The following is a 17,779-nucleotide window of genomic DNA, read 5'->3' as shown; positions in this document are numbered from 1 at the left end:
TTATACCTCTAACAATCTGGCAGCTGGTTTTCACAATTCAAAGGTAGCCAGTATTCCTGAGGGGGGAAAAAAAACACTGATCATAAGATGAAAACATCTTTTCATTTATTATTTGCTCTGAGTAGGAGTCCATGACAAGGCATCAGGCAAGAACAATAAGCAGTTAATCACAGAAGTGACACTGACTTCATTTGTCCCGATTGTAAAAAGGAAAAATGCAGAAAAAATCTGAGCCCCCACATCTATATTCCATCCAAGAATATCCTCCCACTTTACAAAGCAGTGAAATCCCTTGAATGCACATACACTTGTAGTAGACGCATAACGCAAATTAAAACGGTGTCATGAAAAAACTGGAATCTAACCTTCTTTGCCTTCGTCTCCAGAAAGGCAGAAAGGCTTGCTTTCCATGAAAAGCTGCCATGTTGCACAAGTGGAGTTGCAGCAACAGTTAATTTGTCCTTATTAGACTTCATTATTAAGATTGCGTTCCTTGCTTTAGAAAGGTAGTGAGATTTTGACAGGAAAGCTGAATGCGAATTTGACTTCTTTGGTTTTCTGTTTTTCCCTCGATAAAATCATATAATGATTGATCTGTAATAGTTTAGCTTTTCCATGCACCTATTCAGATGTTATTCTCACGTTTTTCTGGTTAGAGAAAATAACAAAGTCCCTAACACACACAAAAAGAACATTTCACAGAGCAACAGGCACCATTTAATCTTCTAGTTCTCGGGTTCTGAATAGCACTCTTAAAAAGCACATTGAGCCCTTCTCGTCCTGCTTTCATAATTCAGTTTTACAGCAGTTAAACTGAAGAGTATCAGTCTGCAAACCGCTTGTATATCAGTTAATTAAATTTCCCTAGCATGCCTGTGCATAAGTCACCCAGCATGCACTGTATCAGTATCTATGCTAAAACATGATCTACCATTACGAAACTTTCAACTCACATGCAGAATGACAAAGCTATGTGTTATTTCAGAAGTTAATTATTTCTCTTTCTTGTTGGATCATGCTTCTATAGATCAGCTTTAGACCAAGGGCGTTGTTAGACAAATGGCTTATATTAAAAAAAAAAAAATCCTGTCTTTTCTATCATGAAACAAGAGATCTCAAAAGCAAGAAGGAAAGAGACAGCGGTGGGCTAGGGCAGGATCTAGGACCTATGTCTGTAGAAGGATTTCCAGACTGATTAAGATTTTTGATATTGAGCCAATAAGATTGGATACAGATAAACAAAAAATACAGCTTGAACTTTTCACCCATGTGCTTCTAAAGGCATATCCCCACAGATGCAGACTGACATAGGCTCCAGCTAGAGAAGGCAAAAGCCACCTCTTGTTTGGAGGCTGTATAGTGATACGTACTCATGTGGTGGCGTGTTCAACCTCATCCTGATTCTCAGGAAATAAAAGCACCAGTCTGTCTACAGACAGCCTGGACACAGGATCTTAGATTTATCTTAAGTAAGATCAGGATGCAGTAGTCACTGAAGAAACCAAAGGACCTACAGGTCTTTTGAAATCAGCTTCACCCGCATGAGCAGTTCACTGTGGAACACCAAGAAGAGACTGGTGCCAACACCCTCCATCTGAGGGAAGAGCAGGAAGAATTAGTAAGTCTTTTTAAAGGGTATACAGATACTAACACAAATCTCTTTTGGCAATAGCCTAACAAACAATGCATGACAGAAAAACCTTCCATTTACAGGAATACAACATATAAACAAAGCCACTTCGGAAAGAGCGGATGAGGTCATTAGTCCTGTTTGTCCTTCAGTCATCTCTGGGGTTGATAGTTTTTCTTTGTCCTGTTTACTGCAGTGCTACCTATAATGTTATTCTATAGCAATTTTTTAGTTTTTCTCATACTAGGTAGGACACCGAGGCCTAATAGAGAGAGTTATTTTTAATAACAATTCAAGCCACTAGAATAGATAGTGATGAGATATTCAAGGTGAAGCTCGACGAGGCCCTGGGCAACCTGGTCTAGTAGGAGGTGTCCCTGCTGACTGCGGGGAGGTCGGACTAGATGACCTTTGGAGGTCCCTTCCGGCCTGGACCAATCTATGAATCTATGAATCTATGAATCTATGAATAGTGACCAAGCTTCCGGATCTATAAGCAAAAACAGCCTCTTGAATATCCCAAAATACCCGTATTAATAGCACCAAAAAGGCAGCAACTGCGCTTCTGCAAGATCAGGACATCAGAAAACAGTCATTCTGCAGCAGTCCTGGTTTAGCGCCCACAACTACTACAGCTTCCATTAAAATCCAGGCACCCAATGTTTCTAGGCTATTTCTCTTCCAAGTTATAAACTTAAAAAACTGCAAAACTGACGTTTAGTTCCTTACTACAGCCTTCAATAGTAGTTATGCATCTTGCAATCTATGCAAGTCATTAGTAAGGACAAGGCTGCCTGTGTTACTAATACAACTAAATAACGTGTCCTACGTTGTCTGTAAGACAGCTAGTTTCTATACTCAGTCAAGTATCTTACCAAGTTGGTTGTATGTAGCTAGAAAAACAAGTGTAAACATTTTTTTATTTAAGTAATCAAAGCTTGGAGGTGACCAATTTGTAAGGTTTAAAATAATCTGTTGATTTACCAGTTGATTTAGCTGTTACTCAGAATTGTTTGTTCAAACGCTGAAGAACATAACTGGGCTTTCTCTAACAAATTTATGTTTCTCCAGTAGTAGACGAGCTACTCTTAATATCTAAAATCTGAGAGAAGAATTCCATGACCTCTTCTGCTAAAAGAACATGTGGGCTAGAAAAACAAAATAACCCTGCTATTAAAAGTTTTGATGCCAATCTGGGTCATTTTGACAGAACTTGGCTAGGAATCAAATAGACATGCCAGCAAACCTCAGTTGCAACTTCTATCGCTAATGAGTAGTTGGGCACAGTAAACAATCAAACAGAGCTACAGCCACACTCTAACCATAGCCTTAGAATTAAGCTCTTAATCCTCTTATTACATTGAACTATTTGTCCGTGAAACTTTCTTCTGCTACAGCAAAACACAAATGTTTTATTATCACACTTAATTTCAACACAGCATATCTGTACTTTCTGTTAGCATTTATTCTTGGTATGTATACAACACATCAACCTAGGAAAAGCCACAAACTACGTATTTCCTATGTATGGTTTCTGTTTAATTCTTTGTGAACTTTCTTTTTAAGGGGTTGTGCTCATCTCTGGGAATACAGACTGCGTCCATGTTGGCAACTACAATTTTTACTTAACTTTCATCAGAACACCTTGAAAGAACAGCAATATAACAAAGTAGCCAATGCACAATCACCAACTATCTGAAATGAATAACTAAATAATGACTGAAACAGACAATACATCATGCAGATAAATGCAACAGAAGGACATTCTACTAAGCAAGGTACATTTCAAGTCCACAGCACCTCTTTGGCAAGTTCAGTTTCCTGAAACCTATGTGTCTATGTGCCTTCCAAGGGAATGCGAAGGACTTCCTGTAATATTTCCAGCAAAATACATAATTCACTCATGATCAGTCTTTCTTCCTAGAACTAGTTGCTCTTCTTGGTGATACTTGCTTAATCAATGAGCCAGAATTAAATGTTCACAGACATCATACAGATTCTGCCTAAATATTTTGTTCATTAGATAAAGCTTGACAAAGCTAGTGATTGGTTTAAGGAATGTAGATAGTTTTCTTTTCTCCAAGTGAAAAAAAAAAACCCAAGCAATATTGCCACTTTTTAGTAGGATGTTTAAATGTATTTGCTTTCAAGCATTTTTCCCCCACACCCATTTTGCTCACATCCACCGTCATTTTTGCCACTGCATAAATTGTCAAACTTAAGTGCAGTACATACTTAAAATGATTGTGCAGGGGTCAAAACTCAAGTACTTTGTGCATATGCCATTTTGTTAAATTAAAAAGAAGCATAATCTTCATGCATTTCGTTTCCTGCTCTTGATTTAACTAGGGTTGTATTTGGGTGATAAAGAGTTGACAATGGGACATCGAGTAATGGCTGGTGTGAAACAGGGCACCAATGATGTTGAAAACTTTCAAGGTCACTGTTTGCTATGCTGTACCCTAAAATGGCATTTTAAAATCAGGGCTTGTTCGTGTATCTTGCAGGTTAGGTTTAAAACAGACTTTTGGGACAGAAAGGAGGTTGCTGAGACAGGTAAAGGGGGGAGTGGTGAGGCTAATTGCATTTCAAGCCACAACTCTTCAGGAATTGATCTACGTCATTCCGCATTCCCGTGGTTTTAGTATTATGATCCAAGAACATTCACAGAAAACAAAGTTAGCACCCTGAGATGATTTGGCAAATGCTTTTCTGCTTATGCCAGCTATTGTTCTAGTAACAGATGCTTGCAGGGGCTCTGATTAGCTAAAGTTGAAAAAACAGCAGAGAAGAACAGTTAGTGAAATCCTTATTAAATTACAGCTTTTCATGTAATGCAGTAAGAGCTAGATTATAGACCTAAAGGATTTATGGGATATGAATTAAAGTAACTTCACATCTAGGAGAAGGCAGGTGTAACAAAGAGATGACTAAAGATCTACCAAGCCAGATGAGTAATACTCTCAATGCTAAATAGGGAGGCCAGCGAAACCCAGAAAGAATTCTGAATTGTAGCCATTAGACTCATACAGAAACCATTAGCATGTGTTTTTATTGAATCGGGGAAGCCGTAGGTAAGCATATTAAAGATGAGTCAGAGTGGCTCTTAATTGAAGCAATTTCTAAATGAGAGAGATACCAAAGAAAACCATATCAAATACCACAGGATGAGCTTCAGGTGAAATACAGAATAAATAGGAGGAATTTTGTTTCCACTTGGAATTAAGATGCTCTTCGGGCTTACTCTAATGAGTCCATTTTTTTCTAATTTAACTATTGCTATCAAATAGAACCACAAAATATCAAAGATCTAAGTAACAGCTTAAACAGCTCCCATGCAGTTCATTGGGTACAAACAGTCAAATTTCTCTCCCACAGGAAGCACACATCGTTCATTCCCCTTCCATTACTCCAGGGTTCTCCTCTCTCTCAAAAGAGCAGTAGCAAACTATTCACATATTGAAACAGACTGACAGCATACCCTTCCTAGGACAGCATTTATTCTATATGCATGTGAGGAACTACTACACAATGAAGCCTAACATAGCTTTGTTTCAGAAATGCTGCTTTTGTTAAGCCTGAAGCAAAGCTACATGGAATCTTCACGCTGTAACTAAACAAAATAAATCTGAAATGTCTAGAATTGAGAAATACATGGCTATTGCTGCAGCAGTCTTCACCTAATCTCTACTTAAAAAGCACTTATGAAAAAGTTGCAAGTGGCTTCAAATAGCATTGTTATTGAGTGTATTTTTTACCTCCAGTAAGCCATCAAGATTCCTGAATGTTCATACTGAAGTTATGTCCTAATCACTACTTCCTTAAGATTACTAGTCAGATTATCTTTTAGGGAAACTGGTAATGTCACTGTGACCGTACGTTGGGTCTTATCTGATCATTTGCCTTAACCACTCTGTGATTATTTAATCTATGCCCTGTAAATACTTTCTGGTATTCTCTACCTGCATTTCTATTACCCAGTTTTGTAAAATATAAAATAATCACTTCTTGTGACTGTATAAATACAGCAGCTGACCAGAATGAGTAACCTGCAAGACACTTTCTACTACCCCAATTAAACATGTAGTTTGAAGTTTTAATAATGACTAAAAAAGCAAATATATGCTGTTTAAAAATTGGTAAGTTTTCTTACAGAAGACTGTACTTACATCTCAAAAGTCACAGCTAATGGAAGCTTTTAAATACTGTCTCCACATCAGTCAGAAAAATTCATGAACATAAACTGGGCTCCATAATCACTAAAGTGATTAAAACCAAAGTTCCTAGGCAGGACAAAACAAGCCGCGTGAATAAAGAAGGGAACTGAAGAACAACAACAAAAGTCTAGTACTTCATTTAAAAAAGAGCTTTTAATATAAATCTGAATACAAAAATAACCAAAACACCCGACAGTCATCTCAGATCCTCAAGGTTTTCTCTTATCAATTCCCTGACAATTTGGCAAGCGCTTGTTTTCTCTGTTCTGCAGTCATATACTCACAGGCTTCCAAAATATTTACTATAATTAAAGTCTGTTGAACTGTTTTTGCTTTTACCCATATTCTTCCATTCATTCCCAGCACCAGCTCAAATGGGTACAATTGTGACAACTCTTGAATTATTTCACATTTGGGAGCCAAGAGTCTGTAAACAAGATATAAAAAGTCAGAGGAAGCAGTAAGTGGTCACATTTGACAGACACCGCGTTATTATCAATCACTAACTAAAGCACAGTACTGGTGTTATAGGAGCTATTGAAGCAACACCAAGAGCTAAGATGATCAAGTTACATATGCATCAAAAACAGTCATACAGTATCAGATTTTTAGTTCTCCTTTCCTATAAAATACAGGTACCTAAAAAAATACAGGACTTGTGAATTTAGTTTTCCAATTAGATTCAGAAGTAATACCTGACAAATTTAAAGTGAATTGATACTTTTATAATAATTCTATTATTTAATAAATTCTAAAACTACATTTCTTGACAAGGTGACATTTTTGAAATGCTGCTATTTGTAAATTTGACACCAGAGTTAAAGATGTGTCTTTCAAAACACAACTTCCCTTCTCCTTCAGGGGATGGTATTAACAGCAGTAAACAGGATATTGTTTTTATTAGGTGATAGCATACTGAAAAATAAAAGTGTCAAGAATATTGTAATACATCGAGAATTAAATCAACCTTCAGCAGGCTTTCTCAAAGAAGAAACAAACATATCAGGATTTAGCAGTTTAGTTGTAATACCGTTATTTACTTGCATACAGACAAAATATGGAAAATTAATATATGTAAAATACAAAATAAATAAAATAAATATAAAATAAAATATATAAAATAAAACCATCTTATATCAGTCCACGCTAATTTCAGATGGGACATGTAATCCAGACAAATTATTACTTAAACCCAGGTATGAAACAGCTGCTCTGCACCTCCAGATTGCTTTTCCAAAGAACAGCAAAAACAAAACACGCCACCAAAAAGGAACAACAAAGTTTGACTATTACCTATCCATATAAGCTGGTATTCTTTGACAGTCACAGAAATCTTGTGCAAGTAACTCCACAGTTTACAATACATTTAAAGTGTACATTTAAAATTTAAATTTATGAAGTGGTTTCTGGATTAACACGTCATTTTTAAAAAACCTGTGGGGGTTTTAATCTTTATCCTTATTTCAATGCCATTTATTTTTCTTTGGAAGTCAGAAAATAACATGTATTAATGTGGAAGGACCCCTTTAATCAGCTGTCAGACAAAATTTGCATCCCTCACTAGCCCATTAAGCAGAAAAAGGGCAGTAAGCATTTCCAATTTTTAAACTCCAAGGTAGTAGGTACACACCTGAAACCCCAGCTTGAATATTTGATTTCCCAGGTCAATGCTTTTTTTCCTCCACACTGCCTTGGAAACGACATCACTTTCTTTTTTTTAAACAGGTCTCACAACACCATACAGAAAAGCATTTAAATCTCTTAAGGGGGGAAATACATACTCCTCCTAGGTCAATATCCATACTCTACTCAGCAAAACTGGTACAATGTTTACACATTAAAATGTTTACACACTCTGATTACAAAATTTTCCACACTGCTCAGAGGAAACAGTTGTGCAAATCCTACCCACCAGATTCCATGTTAGAGTGACTACTTTTCTTCGTACTTACTTTCTTACTAGACCTAAGGAAACTTTAAAGAGGAAGCCATCTTGTCCAATTAGTCCCATTCCACTTGATCTTCCACTGCTGTCTATACAGACCATCTCTGGTTCCATGTCTTTATTTGCTACAAGGAACTGACCATAAATAAGATCTCCCACCTAAAGAAAGTAGTGTCAAAAAGCAAAAGTATTAGAGAAGATCACACTGCATATTTGTAAGAAATACTCAGTTGATAAAAACAGTTTTAAAGTATTGGTGATAGAAAAATAAACTGGTCTAATAGAAATTTGTTTTCTTTTCTTCTACTAAAGAAAATACCTGCTAGGAACAATTATCTTGTATCACTACTAGAATTCGCAAGATACCAAAAGAATGTAGCATTTTATTTCATGGAGTATTCCTCTTTTCCTTTTTAAATACAAAACATGAATTCCTCTTTCTTCAGACTTTACGGGTATTAAAAGTCTAAGCAACCTGCTCTTGTAATCATTTATCAAGACAACAACAACAAAAAAACCCACATACTAACCTATGTTGTTTTCCTTTACAGTCCATCTTTACATTCCGGTGAAGATATTTTAGTTGAATGCAGAAGCTGTGGCATGCATGTGCCATACAACTGTTTACAATAGTGTTATTAAAAACCCAACTGTTTTCTACCACTATCAGATCTAAGAGCTGCTTTTTAACTTCACAGTGCCCCCCTTGGGTGCATGTTACTCATGGACTGCATCTACTGCTGGCAGTATTATGAGAAAGTTAAAGTGTAAGGCGTGGAAAAGCCTGTCATCTGCCAGATACCAAACCACACTAGTTACATGTTCTTTAAAGAAACTTAGAAAGCCCATGGCCTAACCGTGCAACAACCTCCAAGGAGGGCCACAGCAAAACCACTGCAAATAAACCAGCACTCCTCCTCTTACGTGCAGCTTATAAAAATACCTTTTACTGAGAAAAACTACTAAAACATAACAGAAGCACCACTAAAGGACATCGCTAAACCGTTACCGCCAATAAACCTAAATATTACCTGCACATTTGGCCTGTTCCTCTTGGTGGCGCCTTCAAAGGCCAAGTAGGAGAGAGATGCCTGCTCGCTCCCACCCACGTCCAGCTTAAACACGTCTCCTGCTTTGGCCGTCACGATTCCTATGACATGGTCGCCCTTGACCGGTACGTACTGCAAAGGGGGTCGGGTTGACAAAGGGGGTCGGGTTGACAAAGGGGGTCGGGTTGACAAAGGGGGTCGGGTTGACAAAGGGGGTCGGGCAAGCGCCGACATGACACGGATCCGCTCCCTCCCTCCCTCGCCTCCCGGCGCTCCCTCCGCGCCCCTACCCGCTTCTGCTGCGAGTCCACCCAGTAGGCGCCGCCCGCCGCCCCCGCCGCCCCGCCGCCGGCCGGGCGATGCCGCAGCAGGCCGCACTTGGTCACCAGCAGCCCGGTGGCGCACCGCCGCAGGCCCGGCCCGCACAGCAGCCGTCCCCGCGGGGCCGCGCCGGCCCCCAGCCGCAGCCGCTCGCCGTCATCCTCGGGGTGTGTGGGGAGGAGCAGCACGTCCCCCGGGAGCACCACCTGCCCCACGCAGGACTCGGCCGGCGCCCCGCTCCCCGCCGCCATCGCCGCGCAGGCGCCTGACGGCCGGCCGGCCCCGCGCAGGCGCGGGAGGGCTGAGGGAGCCCCGCTCCTCGGGGGGCACCTCCGGCGGCCGCTGTGGGGATGGCAGCCCGGCCCCGGGGGTGGGGAATGGCGGCCGCGCCTCTGCCGCTCCGTCAGGCGTGTTCGCAGAGCGCCAGCGACATCCTCCGGCCGGAGCAGCGAAACCCGCTCCCTAGACGCCTTTTCCACACCTATCCCCGACTGCAATACTGAAGCTCCTTACCTTTCCAGTCACTTTTAGCTGTGTCCTTCATTACGCCGGCGCAGCCTTTCATTCTGGAAAGACTTCGTTCCGCAGCCTTCCCGTTTCTATCGGGGAAGGGACCGAGATGACGTCCGTGCAGTTGAGCTTCAGGATTAACGCTGCAGTCATTATTTCCGCTACAATTATTTGCGGGGTTTTAAAATATCTGATTAAAAGTTGCCAGTGAAACAAACAGCTGGCCACGCTTGAGGCGAACGCCAGCCACGGAGCCCGTCAGCGGCACCAGGTCGCTCCGCTCTGGGGCCGGACGGCGACAGCGCGGTTCAACGCGGTGCCCCGAGCTTGGCTACAAAATCCCCACTCGGCGCTAGCTCACCTTCCTTATACTGAAATTCCGAGGACATTTTATTTCCCAAATTGCTTTCTAGCTCTTATCTGCGCGCGTGTACGCGTTTATACACACAGAGCGATTTGATCTCTAAGCTGAAGGACCTGTACGTTGCCAGTGCATTGCATCAGGACCGATTAAAGATATTTCCCGCTTCTGTCCGATCCCCTTCTGTTCGGGAACCGTTCGCGGAGGGACGGCGTTCAACGCACGTGGAACGGGCCCGTCCCGAGGGAGACCCCTCCGCTCGGCCGCAGCTCCGGTAACGGACCGGCCGCCCCCGACCTGCTCCCGGCGGTGCAGCGGCTGGCACCGCCCCGCTCTGCCGCCGGGCCCTTCCTCCAATCGCGGGCCGCCTGCTGCTCTACGTAGAGATCGCGGTGCGCTCGCGGGCGGTGTTGCTTAGTAACCCCGGCGCGTTCTGCCGCCGGTGTGGCCATCACGGCGTTGGAGCGGGCGGAGAGGCAGCCGCCGGGCCGGAGACGGGCGGTCGGTAGGAGCGAGGGGTTGTACGTGGTGGAGGCTGCCGTCCTGGGGCTGCTCTCTAAGGAAAAGAGAGCGGGGGGAAATGAGGGCGGCCACAGCACAGGCCACATAACTACCTCAGCAACAGCCCCGCTGAGGGGCTAAAGGCAGGGCGATGACAGTACCGGATCTTACCGACGGCCCACGGGGTACCGGGCGCCAGGTCTACACAGGGAGCGGGGGTAGGAGCAGACCCGCCCGGCACGTAGCTCAGGAGAGGGCCAAAGACCCCAGCCTGGCCTTAAATGGATCCCGAGGGCGGAGGACGTGGGCGGAGGCTCCAGGTGAAAATGGTCAGGGCAGTAAAGGTCTCCTGGTGCCCTCAGGGCTCTGATAGCTGGCTGCGGCCATGCCGCCTCAGTTGCTGGTGTGAACGCGAAGGCTGAGAGAGGTCTTACACTCTCGGTGTTACACGCCGGGCAGTGTGAGATGCCCTGCCTGGCTCTCTCCGGCCTGCTGAGGGGGACCCGCTGCACGGCAGGTGCCGGCTCTGAGCAGGGGGGTCCGCTGCCTCCTCGGGGCCAACGGGTTCCATCCTGTTGACAGTGAACGCAGGTGTTTCAGCATTGCAGATGCCCAGTTTCAGACTTGTTATGTGTTTACTGGCACAGCTAGTAAAACCTTGTGTGTGCATATAGATTGTTCCTTTCATAACCTCATTGCAATTGCTTCAGGCCCCAGTCTTGCATATGTGTCCTAAAGATAGTTTTGTTAGTTCAAACTAAAACCTATCCTTAATCATTCACAGAACTACTTTGCTGTTCTTCAAATATCTTTATAGAAGTTTTCTTTGTCCTGTTGTGGTTTTGAGTTTTTTTGCTGTCATGCTGACCTAGAATTACCAGTGTATTTCTCAGTAGTTTCTGAATTATATGTGCCTAAACAGCAAAGGGGGTTTTGAGCATTTTTTTCTGCAGTCCTTGGTATAACTGATCTATCGCTGGAGCTTTTAAGAACTAAGCCAATATTAAATTGAAATAGCTTTCTTCTATTAATTGCCAGCTTAATAAAAAGAGTAATGTCATATTCAGTATTTGGTGCCTGAGGCAGTATTTCTTAAAAACTCAAATTTAATTCTGACATTGATGGCTGATGTCTATCTGTTTTTGTTAGTAGACGTGAATGGAGTCTCAGTATCTGAAGCAATGCCTGGGAACTTGCTTGAAAAAGGGACTGGCAGAAGTTGTAGAGCGTCGGCCAGCAGATCCAATAGAGTATCTGGCACATTGGATTTACAATTACAGAAGAATCTTAGATGAAGAAAAAAAGGTGGATCCACCTTGGGCAAAAGATTTCATGATGATATAATTGATACTATTTAATTGCTCTATTTTTTTAATTGATTCTATATTACCTTTCAAATAGAGAATGTTGGAGAGAATTGAGCTAGAACAAGAACGGGAGGCGGCCCTGGTAGAACTTGAAATGTTAAGAAAAATGAAGGAAGAAGAGATAATGATCCAGCAGAAACTTGAAGAACAACGTCAGGTTAATAATACTTAATAAATAATTACAAATAGTAACTATGTGATGCTGTAGTGTCTTGTAGGGCTCTCTATACTTCTAATCTCTGTATAATGATTTTGATAGAAGGTAGCATAAAATAAGTGTTTTAATCTCATTTTTCTAAATAATAACTGAAATGATTAGTCAGCACGTGGGAAGGAAAACTTACATACTATGTAGTAAACTGTTATAAAAAAATAAAGGAGCCTAAGGTAAAAAGCAAACAATTTAAGACTTACATGAGAAGTAACTTAAAATAAGTATACTATCTTCTGTAGTTAATTATGAACAAAAGCTGGTGCAAATAAACCTAGAAATCATGACAAAAATTTTTGACAGGCCTGCTAGGAGGCCTGGGAGTAATAACTGATCATTGTCTCAGGCTACTTCAATGTAATATCAGTAATGCAAAAAAAAGTGATGAGAATGTATACACAATTATAGAGTCCTGAAAATGGTTAGGAATCAGTGAAGGAAGATTACATATTTAAGTAGTACGTATACCCTGATCCAATTAAGTGCCTTTTTCTTTCCTTAGCTACCTGATCATTCTGTTGGCATAAAGCAATTTGAATCCTATACTATATGGACTTTACATGTGAGAAGTAAACATAACATCTGTGTTTCTAGCCATTCTTTATAAAGGAGTTGTGTAAATTTGCCCATGCGTGTAACAGCCTCAGTGTTGCTGCGGTGATGTTGACGTTTTCTGACTGGATTTTTTTTTACATGGCTGACTTTCACGATGTTAAAATCAAAAGTGTAATTTTAAATCTGTGCTGATCTTGTTCTAGCATAAGATGCATTCATTCTATTCCACTTGCAGTTTTTAAACTTGGAATTTACTAATTTGCAGACCAAAAGTTACATGCTTAAGGATTTAATGAGTCGTTTAAGATAGTAAATGGAATCAAGAATATGAGATTGTGTCTAGAGATAATTCACAGAGAATTCTAAATGTAAACTATGGGAAAGATGTGGAACAATACTCATGTTAGACACATTTTTTTTTAACCTAACTCACAATTTTGGCTATAGTCATGTACTCGGGCATGTTTTGATTATATGTACCAAAAAGGAATGTGAAAACTAGTTACTACAATATGACATACTACATATTTGTAGTAACTGCTCACAAAATGCTACAGGCAAATAGTATTCTCTAGGCCCTACTGCAGTTGAATGTGAAAGCTTAGATTATGCAGTTTCTGAAGTTTTGATGCAATAGGGCTTAGGCTCACAAAGAATGAACGCTCTGTAGTAGTTATTTCCAATTGGAAGTTTTGAAGGTTTTGAAGATGATTAATGTTAATGACATTGCTTACCAATCTTTTCTTTAGATTTGATTCTATGTGGATTTATCTGTTTGTGCTAGATACTATGCGAAGAATCAGAGCTTAATCCGAAGTACAGGAGACAATGAATATAGACTGATAAAGGGCATATGGAATGAGTTTGTGTGTACCCTAACTTCATCTTTCTGTTTCTTTTTCCTCTTAGTTGTAAAGCCTTTCTACCCATGCAATAAAAATTACAAAAATGTTGTCAGATGATACTGAAAGGGCTTTATGTTGTTAACATTGCAGTTATGTTTTATGCTTCCTTTTTGTTATGGTTTCATTCATGAAATACATTGTAAGGAATGGGGTGGGGAAGATGAATTTGGTTTTTTTTCCTTCTAATTTGTCTTTTCTTAAACTTACTGCAGAGTCAGCTGGAACAAGAACATGAGCAGTTGGATCTGCAGAATAAAGACGACAAAATGCTGGTACAGCAGATAGATCAAGAAGTTTAAGCCAAAGCTTAGTCAGTAATTTCAAAATACTGTTAGCCAGCTGTCTTTTCCAGATGCAGCACTAAATAAGAAACATAACTCTGGGTGTTGAACTAACACATAATTTTTTAAAAAAATTGTGAAAACGGGGGAAGAATGTCTTAACACCTTGCTTCCAGTCTAGGTTTTATACTTGAATTTTGGTCTGCTCTATTAGGTTTATTTAGTTTATATTCAGAACAGAGCATAAATTTATTGCAAAATTTAGTGTAAGGTCAGACGCTTTCCTTGACCGTATTTATGAGAAAGTGTTATAACTTAAGCATGTCTAATTTTAAAGTGTCTAAACAGTAATGTTTTACTGAGTGTCAGCGCAAAGTCCATTTGCTGTACCTGGAAAAGGAACTGTGGTTTGGAATTGGGATGTCTCTTGATTCTGAGATCCTGGTGCACAGGAATTTATACTAACAGAAAACTGTGTATACAGATGTCTGTGCAAATGTATGGTCTTTTAATGCTAGTTCAGTAAAAACATACACTGATAATTGGCATGTTTATCTCAATAAAGCTTTTAAATGTGAATATCTCTTAAATTTCCATGGAGCATGTCATATTTTAGAGAGATGTATGATTTTAGAGCACTCCTCTGTTAAAATACTGCCGGAACATAATTGTAGAAAGATGGCAGTATGAGAGTGACAGGAAAAATCAATATGTAGAAATCTAAGCCAAAATTCTTGTTATTTAAAAAAAAAAAAACTGATAAAAATAGTCTTGACAAGCATACAAAGACCATATTCCCATAGTAACATATTTGTGTATCATGCATTTAAAGTATTATCTTTATATTAATACATAATGTCATTTGAATGCACCTGAAATATTCTTTATAGATAAGTATTCATGACATGGAATACTTTTAACTGAAAACTGGTTTTTATTACCATAGGAAAAAGAAAAGACAATAGCTGAACTTACAGATAGACCTGGAGCACCTAATTTGACCAGAGTTGAGGAGGTAGATGAGAGTGGACAGTCTGAGGTAAGTGTTTAAGAACAGGGAGATTATACATGATTGATTTTTACAGATTTGGTTTTCTGTGCTGAGATATCAAAGGTTAAAAATGTTGCAGTTCAGTCTGTGCTGGTTCTCTTCTATGGCTTTAAGGGATGGTAATCTGGCCACAACCTCCAAACTGCCCATAGCCTTTTCTCTGGTACAAGTTAAGCTATTCTAAAAGACTGTGTGGTGTTGGCTGACTAAATCCTCAAGATTTAAAATGCCCTTTTGTATTTAGATATGTTACAAATGAAAGTATGAGTATTCTCAGAGAGGAGGCAGCCTTCCTTTGCCACGTGAACATGTCATATACAACATACTACATCACAAAAGATGACTTGTTTTTGAGCAATTAAGGTTATTTATATTTTTCTGGTTGATGTGAAGTATATTTCTGGTGCAGCAGAATGCACGCTTGTGCAGACATGTCTGAGCAAACATTCAACATAAAAGACCAGATACTAAGGACACACTACTCGCTAAGGCTAGGACCTGCTGAGCCCCGTGCCAACGTGAATGTACTGCTTTCAGTACTACAAGTAGGGCTCAATATTGTGATCCTCAGACATCTTCTATGGCCAGCATTATTTTTTTTCGCCCATTCTTTTTATACTTGATAGTCCAGGGAAATGAAAGGCCATGAATCAGCCTTCATTTATTATAAGGCATCGCAGTACATTTAACAGGTATTGTCAACTCCTGCAAAATCACTCAGCTTTATGAATAGATCATAAAGATATTAATATCTGTCTGACTTTTTCAAGTTAGAGTATTCCACGTGGTATGACTTGAAATTTTGATATACTAGCTTTAGTACATCATTATTAGAACCTTTTTTCCTTTATTAGCCTTAATAATTTGCTCACTTAATTTCTGGTATCAGCAGTGTAATTCTAGCTCAGAATTTATCATGTGATATTAATATGCTTTATGCTTAAGGTTACTTTAATAACACCCTGTTTTATACATGTTCTCTAGATATATTTATGAACATATGTATGACTATTCTTAGGGGCAGGTTTTCACAGGTGTTTTTTTTCACTAAGGTAAGTCAGATGAGTTCTCAAGACCTTGTATAGCCCCAACCTTTATAATTTTCTGATAATTACATGCTAAAAAGTATTCTTGAGGCTTCAGGCATATTTTATGTGTTCTTAAATTAATGAATTGCAAAACCTGAAGTGAAAATGAGTAGTAAACATACCTCCTTCTTCTTACATGTGCCATCTTCCGAGTTTTCATGCCTGAAGTCATTTGAAGTTGGATTCCATTGGCCTTTGCTGGCCTTATTTCAGGTTTTAGCGATATATTTGTTGAATTACACCACAAATGAAGAACAGGTCAATAAATTTAAAATATATAGACTTGTACTATTGAAACTATACTGCACTCAGAATCATAATATTTCATCCAGACTCACTGGATTTTATGATAAAAGTCTGGTGATAAACTTCATTGTATTTCACTGAATGGAAGAATATATAATTATATTGATGGATACTGACTTGTCTGTCATGTGGGTTTTTTCTTTTTCTTTTTTCCTTTTTTTTTCCTTTTTACAAAGTTCAGTTAATGCTGGCAACTGATAGAATTTCTATTTTTGTTTTTAGAGTATAGCAGATCTCACGGAAGAAGCAGAACAAGAAGCTTCCCAAATGATCTGAAAGCAGTAAATATATTTTCTACTCATTACTTGCTGATGCTGAAGTGTAATATCTTAATTTACATATTTTATATATAGAACTGACCCACTGTTTCTGTGCTTTTTGGGTATTTATATAAAGGCTGTTAATTCTGGCATGTAATACTTCTTTTTTGTTCTTAAACCATTGTAGCTAGCGTGGCTGACTCAGATGAAGAAAACTGCAATTGAAATGAAAGCAGTAAATGTATTTTCTACTTATTGCTCGTTGATTCTTGAAGTGTAATCATAGTAATTACGAATATAATTAATGTGTCAAGATTATTTTGGATTAGGGCTACAATATGATAATTTGAATCAATATTAAAAGAAAAAAGATTATTAAAAATGGATTTTCTAAGATTTTGAATGGTTTCTAATAGAAAGAGGGAATGGTCTACATATTAGAAGATGGAGAGAGAGTTCTGAGAATCAAACTTGATGCAGAAATCAAATCAGAAAATTTTTCAATTTATCTGGAAGGGATGAATTGAGCTCTATGTAGCTCATAGACTGTAGACTCAGTAGACAGATGTACTAGAAGATCTGGTCTGTGAAATCATGAGGTGCTTTTTGTAACTCTAGGTGTTTGCTCTAGGCTTTATGACCTTTTCTGGTTATTGTGTGATATCAGGTGAGCTGCAAGTGTCTGCATATCAGTTTTGATTAGTCAAGTCTTAAAATAATCTTTTCTGCATTTGTCTTGAATTGGCAAATCAATAAATTACATCTGTGTTGTCTGTACTAAATACTGTTATTAATTCTCAAAGCTTCACTTCTAAACAAATTTGGAAGAATATTTAGCTTGATCCATATTTATCTATAAAAATAAGTTTTATAATCCTTAAAGATTGCATTAATTTTTGTAAGAACAAATTTCTGTAATCAGTGATATCTTGGTACAGGTCATCAAGAATGTTTCTTGTCTGTTCATTATAAACGGAAAAGACACCAGAAATCCTATGCTTCTTGGCTAAAAGGTGCCTTTGCATTTCAGTGTCTTCTAATAATACAGATTATTTGGACAATTAACATTAAGTCATTGCCAATATAATAAAATGAAAATACTCTTCATTACAAGTTCAGTGGATAGTTAGTGTATCCACTGCATTCTTCAGTTTTGGGATGAAAGCAATTTTGGGGACAATTTCACTTTGATTTGTTTATATTATAGCTGGCTTTAATGGT

General features: G+C 39.3%; 2 protein-coding genes across 2 annotated transcripts; one reads left to right on the top strand and one right to left on the bottom strand.

Moving 5' to 3' along the window:
* Nucleotides 1–5,983: 5,983 nt before the first annotated feature.
* Nucleotides 5,984–9,413, bottom strand: EXOSC3 (exosome component 3). The gene is made up of 4 exons (XM_074155110.1): nt 9,132–9,413; nt 8,824–8,973; nt 7,800–7,951; nt 5,984–6,274 (listed from the first exon to the last, which is right to left on the bottom strand). The coding sequence occupies exons 1-4, from the start codon at nt 9,411–9,413 to the stop codon at nt 6,073–6,075; spliced, it is 786 nt and encodes a 261-aa protein (XP_074011211.1). The 3' UTR covers nt 5,984–6,072.
* A 2,279-nt stretch (nt 9,414–11,692) lies between these two features.
* On the top strand, nt 11,693–16,574 carry LOC141469554 (DPY30 domain-containing protein 1-like). The gene is made up of 5 exons (XM_074155098.1): nt 11,693–11,839; nt 11,936–12,058; nt 13,785–13,865; nt 14,800–14,892; nt 16,521–16,574. Exons 1-5 carry the CDS (start codon nt 11,693–11,695, stop codon nt 16,572–16,574), a joined length of 498 nt encoding a protein of 165 aa, XP_074011199.1.
* The last annotated feature ends 1,205 nt before the right edge of the window (nt 16,575–17,779 follow it).

Source organism: Numenius arquata, chromosome 10, assembly GCF_964106895.1.
Source record: "Numenius arquata chromosome 10, bNumArq3.hap1.1, whole genome shotgun sequence".
Taxonomy (NCBI): Eukaryota; Metazoa; Chordata; class Aves; order Charadriiformes; family Scolopacidae; genus Numenius; species Numenius arquata.
Note: the sequence above shows the minus strand (reverse complement) of the source record. Positions and strands in the feature narration are given on the sequence as shown.